The sequence below is a fragment of the Barbus barbus genome, assembly GCF_936440315.1.
Source record: "Barbus barbus genome assembly, chromosome: 46".
Lineage (NCBI taxonomy): Eukaryota > Metazoa > Chordata > Actinopteri > Cypriniformes > Cyprinidae > Barbus > Barbus barbus.
This window is the reverse complement of record NC_136724.1, coordinates 18787316-18794989: the sequence shown is the minus strand read 5'-3', so window position 1 is coordinate 18794989 and position 7674 is coordinate 18787316. Positions and strand designations below refer to the sequence as shown.

General features: G+C 37.8%; 1 protein-coding gene across 7 annotated transcripts in view; it reads right to left on the bottom strand.

Moving 5' to 3' along the window:
- Positions 1–224: 224 nt before the first annotated feature.
- Positions 225–7674, bottom strand: part of LOC306865230 (netrin-G1-like) — a 75919-nt gene continuing 68469 nt past the window's right edge. For 6 of the 7 annotated variants that reach the window (XM_079409709.1, XM_079409711.1, XM_079409708.1 and 3 more), the window contains 2 exons: positions 6778–6912; positions 225–1832 (listed from right to left, as the gene is read on the bottom strand). In XM_079409709.1, the coding sequence (XP_079265835.1) occupies positions 1585–1832; positions 6778–6912 (383 nt within the window). In that variant the 3' untranslated portion in view covers positions 225–1584. The remainder of the gene's footprint in view (positions 1833–6777; positions 6913–7674) is intronic. The other variant, XM_079409714.1, reaches the window with a different exon arrangement.

Below are 7674 nucleotides of genomic sequence, written 5' to 3'. Positions count from 1 at the left end.
TCACTGAAACAAATCATTACTGTATTGAATTTGAGATAAATGGTGTGCAGAAAATTCTGAGGCTTAAAGCATTTTCCACTGTTTTCAAAGTATGCAATTTATATGCATGCGTTATATAAAGACATATGCGATTATTTATCACGCTTTCATCGCAGGGACAATTTAGAATCTTCATTCTGCAATAAAAGACACATAAAACAATACAACACAGCTACATAAAGTCCTTTTAAAGTTTTATTCACTTAAATTTCTCAGTGTTAAAGCAACAAGAAAACATTTAGAATGTCCTTTGGTGTGATTTTCTTTTTTACACGTCAGTATATGTACTGTATGTAAACTGATATTCTTTGATGCCAGCACGTTGCCAATATACTTTAGGAAAACTTCACAATCCAACTGAAGGAGAAAAAAAAAGTGTAAGTGTAAATGAAATAAAATAAATTTCAGACCAACATAATCAGATATTTAATTCAGTACGCACCTTGATTGAACGCACTAAAATGTTGCCCTTAAACACATTTCAGCAATAATACAAAAAAGTATATGTTCTACATTATCTTTACTCTGTCAAGAAAATAACTTCTGTATTAATACAAAAATTAAATACACTGATGACTGTCTAAGCACTTCATTTGTTTGGGTGAAAACATACATCTTTGACCGTGGCCTCAGCAAACAGTCCGTCACATTTCAAAGTCATGAGTTTTTCCGTTATATTTTTTGGAGGATAAGGGGGTGTGCCACATGAGTGTGACTAACATCACACAGACTGAAAGGAAAAGCAAAAAAATATATATACTGAAAAAAATATCAAGGGTTACAGAATAACATTCACAAAAGCACAGGGTGGAGGAAGGACGGGGTTTTTGACACAAAGGACACTCTAAAGTTTATTTTTGAAGGTGGGGTGGGACGTGTTGGTGGGATGAGCTCAATTTGAAAGCGGATCAAATGTGACAGTCTGAATAGATTTCCTTATATCCACAATGCACTGACAGCAAAAAATGCTTGTTTCTTTTCTCAAGTCTTTCTCCATATCATTTTTTTTTTTTGTAATTGCCAGTTCACACAATCCGGACAGTTTTCCATCGCTCTGTGTCACAATAGCCAAAAGCAGTCTACAGCCAACATGATACCCAGAATGGCTCAGGTGAGGGGCGGCAGCTGGCTTTACTTGTACATGCCGCTGGCTGAACGCAGCTCCCGTTGCCTTGGTGATATAGGGAGGAAAGGGATGAGTCTTGTCCGCTCCAATCCCTGTCGCTCTCTCGTTCTGTTAGGGGAGTGAGTATCTATTATGGCTTAGTTCACGTCTCTACTTCCTCTTATTTGCTTCATGAAGCATATGCTTAGGTAAATTCTATAAATAACACCTTGATGGTTTTTTTTTTTTACTTTTAGATTTTTATATTGAATCAATTTTTATAAATACTATTTTTATTGATGTATTATTTATTGTATTTTGTCTGTCATCCTCAGAAATTTCGCTTTGATATTTGGGCACATTCCACATGGCCGGCCGAGTGTCGGTGGGTCTGGTGCGCTGCTCATACAGAAGAAGCTGGGCAGTCGGAGCTCTACCTCTCAAAGGATCCAGCAGATCTCCACGAGGAATACGGGAACCAGGATGGACAGCAGCGAAAGCAGGATCAGCCCGGGGGGGCGGTGGGAAGCCTGGCCCGAGTCCGACCCTCCGCAGCCGCCTGGCTCGTTCTCGCACCGCGGTTTCTCGCACAGCAGGCCGGTGTACGCTGGAGGACACTGACAACGGATGTTGTTCACACACACGCCACCGTTTTGGCAACGCAGAAGTTCGTTGTCGCACACTCGGGCTGTGGCATTGAAAGGAAAAGGGTAAGCAGAAGGCAAAACCCCCCACACACACATATAGGCTACACCCAAACAAGTATGAACACTTCTATGATTACATAGAGCTCTATCCTGAGATATCATATATTCATCTATTGCTGAAAATAGACAGAAATAGTCAATAAAAAGTGCAGGCAAAATATTGATTGAAATGAATCACAAGTAGAAAACTTAATATCATTATTAATAGAAATTCATAAGTAAAAAAATATTAATAGATTTTTTTCTTACAGAAAATTTAACTCTCGAGATTTGATTAAAAATGTTCCAAAAAGCATCCCTGCTCAACGATCGTCTCAAAATAAAGAAAATGTCTCTCAAGAGACCTGCCATTAACCCAAACTATTAACATGGCAGAGGTTTCTCCAAATCCCTGACAATGACTTGCATTCCCCTCAGGTGTATCAGGTGCATTTAACAACAGGGACACCAAGGCCAGGCCTCGGACGTAAGCTGTTGAGCAAGCTTCAGGCAAACAAATTCCAGCACAAACTAGCAAAACCAACAGAGACAAATAAAAACGGATGAACAAGCCATGCCTCTCACGTCTTCATCAAAGCACTGTAATCCTGCTGATTGGAAAATAATCATAATCATCAACACACAAACGCTGACCTCTATCAGGTTGCGAGGAATGGTTCTGAGAGGTCTTGTGCGTCTCAGCATCTGTTTAATGGCTGTTACTGAGCTATTTTGGGCTGGACTGAGCTGACAGGAAGAGCTGGATGATAGAGAGAGGAGGTGTAACTCTCCCAGTCATAACAGGCTGATTAGGGAGCTGGCAGAACTACATGGTCTCCAGCTTCTCTCTCTCCATCTCCTGTATGGATACGGCTTTATGGTTGAGTCAGGGAAAAATGAGCCCCTGTTTGTGTCCATAATTCCCTCTGTTCATCACTGCCGAGTCTTTTTACGATGCAGATCAATCGTTCCCAAGTGAAAACCCACACTCGTACCACAAAACAAGACCCAGAAATTGTACCTGCAAATGAACAAGATATTTGAATTATCGGTGATTAAATGCATAAATGCATAAAGATTGAATAGTTTCTATTAGTATCAGTCTCGTTAGTATTTGTAGGCAAATCATAATTTTATTAACGTTTGGAACAAACTGACACAATTTTGTTTAAATAATAATAATAATTCAAGATGTTAAGAAATATGTAAGGAATATTTGTTTCGATGTTAAGAAATACCAAATGTTAAGAAATAATAATAATTTACAGTTAATTAAAATGTATTAAATTAGTTCTTAAATTTTGCCAAAATAGGGCATTTACCTAATGTAACACTTCACTTGTTTCAGTCTTTTCTGTCGAATCTTGTAAGACTTCTTAAAAGAGTCAAAATGTAAAGAAACATATGGGCATTATAACAAAGTTATAGTTGCCCTCATTAATCTATTTGTGTTTGAATATGATGTAGATTAGAGTATCTAGATTAGATTAGTTTATCTAGCAGGGCTCGACAATAAGGACTGCCCGATGGCCAGTGTGAAAGACGTTCGGGACAGTAGACGGATTTGTCACTTGCCTGATCGGGCCACTGCAGCGTCGTTGCGAAATTTTATCATTTGCATGTGTTAATTAAAGCCTTGTTAATTTAAAAATTCAAGCGATTAAAAAGCATTTCTGTGTGAAAGACAACTCCATTCAGTAGTACTCGGTCGCTCACAGACACCCGCGAGCTGCCTGAACGGGCAAATACATACAAATGTATATCAAAATACCCATCTTGACAAGTAACTTTGTAGCTTTAACAATGATTAGTCTAATTTATACACTGGAGTACAGATGCACCGATCGACCGGACACTGTTCACCGTTCACACGATGCGCGAACTATAGGAAGAAAATCCAAACATTGAATTTAATATGAATGATTCTGAGGGGAACTGTCTGTTTTAAGAAATGACGTTTTCTTTTCATTTTGTCTCCATATAATGCATTTCAATTAGTGTTAATACATGCAGCGCTGCTCTGTTTACAGTGGTAACCAAGGAGTTGTTCTATAAGCGTCTCATTCAGCCCGCCTGCTGTTTCTGTGTCATGAATGCAGATGTTTTATGTGGCATAATTTCCCAAAGTCAGGTCATTCTGTTTTTGCTTCAGATTTTGAAATTATACAGTCTAATATAAATCAAACCTTGCACATTTTTTTTATCAATTCATGATTAAAATGCAGTGGCTGCCTGTAATTTCAAATGGCTATGAAAAATCAAGGTGCAACAAACAGTGAAGAATATGCAGATGTTATTTAATACGTGATTTTTCAATTTCTGTACCCAAACATCTACAAACATAAAAAAACTAAAGCATTATTTAATTTCTATGTTTGCGCTATTACTTGTGCTATACACTTTTAATAATGTTTAAACTTTATATGTATGTTTATTTCTGGCTAGTGATTTTTTCTGTGATATCGAAATTGAAATAGAGAATTGTAAAATTTACTTGCTACCTAAAATATTGGTGTCATATAAGCTTATTTATTATAGTAGAAATCAAAAACAATGATAACAGTAACTATTATTTTTGTGTGTGTGTGTGTGTCAGGGCCAAGTAAAAATTTGAACCACTGGCCCGAAAAAATCCTTAGCGATAAATCCCTGTCTAGTCTTAATAAAATAATCTAACAAAAAAAAAAGTGTAATAAATGGAATATGATGCAAAATTATAGTAAAAAGTCTGAAATAGTATTTTCTTGTAAAATTTACTCTAATAATCTTTGTTTACTTTGTTTAATCTTAATTTACAACTTCCTTTTTTATTTTTATTTTTACAGTGCCTGTTTTTCTCTGGTGTAGTCATGACCTGACCATCAACTGTCTCTGAGCACATTTTACTCTGTCTTGTATGCCCGTTAAGAAACAATAAAGAAATTATGAATAAAAAAATAGAGATTCTTTATTGATTCAGTGTTCTGGATAGTTCTGGAACTCCTAAACTGCACAAAACACATTTAGACTACTGTAGATGTTTCCTATTATAAATCAATTGATTCTTCACAAGTGTACGGCATATTGACTGTTTCCAATTGAGACATCAATGTTGCCTTTTACCAAACTGTTCATGAATAGGAGATTGTACAAAAAAGAAGTAAGAGGTAATGAGTGGATTGTGTCTGTGGAAAGAGTTTTAGAACACCTCCTCTTTGAGGGAAAGAGAGCAAATTGATCGATTGCCTTTTCCACAACTGTGGCCTTTGGCAAGAGTGTTCTTGTGCTTCATCTGAAGAAAGATTTAAAAGAGGCACAGTTTTGCAGGTAATGTATCTCTCAAGAGTTTGGGTCTTTTTACTTCACCCTGTGAGTTCAACTCTTTCTTTCTCCTGAGTTTGATATCCCCTGATGACCAGGAAAAGTTGCTGAGGCAAGAAGAGCCACGTCAGTGATTTATAGCTGTTATGGGTGCTAACAAACACCTTTACCTTCCAATGGAGGGGGGCATGGAATCTATTTAGCCCTACAAACAGTTTAACCTCTATACGCCACGCTCTCTAGAGCCCATGCACATCTAATAAATATAAGCACCTATTTTAATAGAGCAACAGAAGCTCTGTATGTTTAAAGCATGTGCACTCACAAGCAGAAAAAACGTGCTCAACCTCCAATTCTGCATTTGCGATTTGCTTGCATGTAAATAAACAGTAATAAGAGAATAAATTGAGCAATTTATTGGGTTTGCTTTTGATAAGAGGGATAATATTTTTTGAGAACAGCAGTAGATTGCGGTGCGCTGGGAAGAAAAGGCTTATTTGAAGAAAGATTTGAGCTTTAATTGCATACCGAAATCTGCATACAGATGGACGGGATCAGGAAAATGAGCCTTAGATTGCATTTATCACACACATTATGGCCTTTGGGATTTGAATGAGACTAATGCAACAAACCTAAATCTCTTGTCTAGGACATCTAACGAAAAGCGTCTGTGCTGATGACAACATCAAACTAAAATGGTTATGGTGCTTTACTTTAGTGCATACCATCGGCTGAAACAGACACATGGTAATGCATCTTCATGCTGGTGAATGATGGATGTGTATAAAGAGTCACGTCTCTTTATTTCTCTCCAATATGTTTCCCAGAACAGACAGTAATGGGAGTGCATTTGCCACATGTCACTATTTGCACCAATTGCTCTGGTTTACTTTAATCTCATGACGTGTGATGTTGTGAATTTTTGCTTCTCAACTAAACCAAGCCTTGTAGTCTTGGGTCTAAAGCTACACAGAACTCAATAGACACATATTAACTGGACTGTCCATCTCACATTATTACAGCCAACATCCCTCTGATATTTGAGGCTCTGGTAAATGTTGACCTTTGATGCTGGAAGCCCATTGAAGTACAAATCAATGCTTGACCTACGGATCGTTTCAACCACAGCACTTGGAGCCAACTGGAGAAGAACCAGTCATCACAGTGTGGCAATAACAGCAAACAGCCAGAGAAAACAGCGCAGGCGTCAAATGTTCTGCTCACTCCAAATATTAGCTCAGCTGCCTGTGTTTATCTCCACAAATGCACGTGCATGGGATTGAGCCCGAGGATTGTTTGCGTGGTTTATCTCTGTGCTTGAGAAAAGTTCTACAATAATACTATTAATAAAAACAATGCTAATAAATGATTAGAATAATTCCCTCAAAATAAATTCTGCAGTTAAACCACTAACAAGGCAGCATAACAGGTGTGACTGAGCCTCGAATGGAAGTCAGTCCAAGTTTTTTTTTTTGTTTCCAAGTGCTGTAAGCAAATCAAGCTGCTCATTCTCGGGTAAGCCAAAAAGAAGCAGCAAAACAGAGAAAATAGAAAGAGGGAGAGAATAAAGGAGGGAGGGGTAGAGAAAGAGAAACGCAAAAGAGAGCAGGGGACTGAAGCTGCAGGTTGGGTGGAGGTTCTACTTACATTTGCAGCCATTGTCCCACAAATATCCTGGCAGACACTCATGGCACTTAGCCCCTGTCGCTCCCTCCTTACATTTACAATATCCTGTGCCATTACAGCGATCAGTGTCTGAGCCAAAGGGATTACAATTACAGTCTGTAAAAACAAGACACACACATACACACAGTGGAGAGATGGGGTCTGCGGTCTTCAGCCTCAGATCAGCTCATGAATAAAGTCCCTCTGTTTTCAACAAAAAAAGCATTTTCGCTCAAAATGGGCCTCTGCTGCCTCCTTCATGCACATTGCTAGTCTACAAAGGACAGATTTATAACCCCTAAAACTGAATATTTACCTCACATCTACAATTTCAAGGGAATAAAATGAGAAGCATCAGCTGGGGAAGGTAAGTAAGGGTGGAAAATGGAAACAATGGCATTTAGTTTAATAAGGAAAACAAATGTTTGTGAATGTTCAACATCTTGGAAGTCCCATAATGCAAAAGCGTAGACCATTACTGAGCGACTGCACTGTGTATTCGGAATACTTTTCTGAAAACATATTTCTATATGTAGTTTAGCATCAACAATGAGTGGCATGAATGAAGGGAACATACAAAAGAGAAACAAAGACAGTCACATGGTTTCCTGATTAGCCAATTCGCTTGCTGTCCATAAGTGCATTCAACTCAAATACTGATAACACTGATAATCATAATTAAATCCTTTGATACTACAGAAAATGTCCTTGAAGGTTACCATTTTATTAAAGTCTGCATTAAATGGAATTTGCATTAATTTTAATGATGTATGAATCAAGATACCGAGTTTGACTTGATTTTATCCAAGTAAATAGTCCATTCTGATTTCATGTTGGCTATAAGTTTTTGGCAACGTCAGTAACTATCCAGGTCATGGA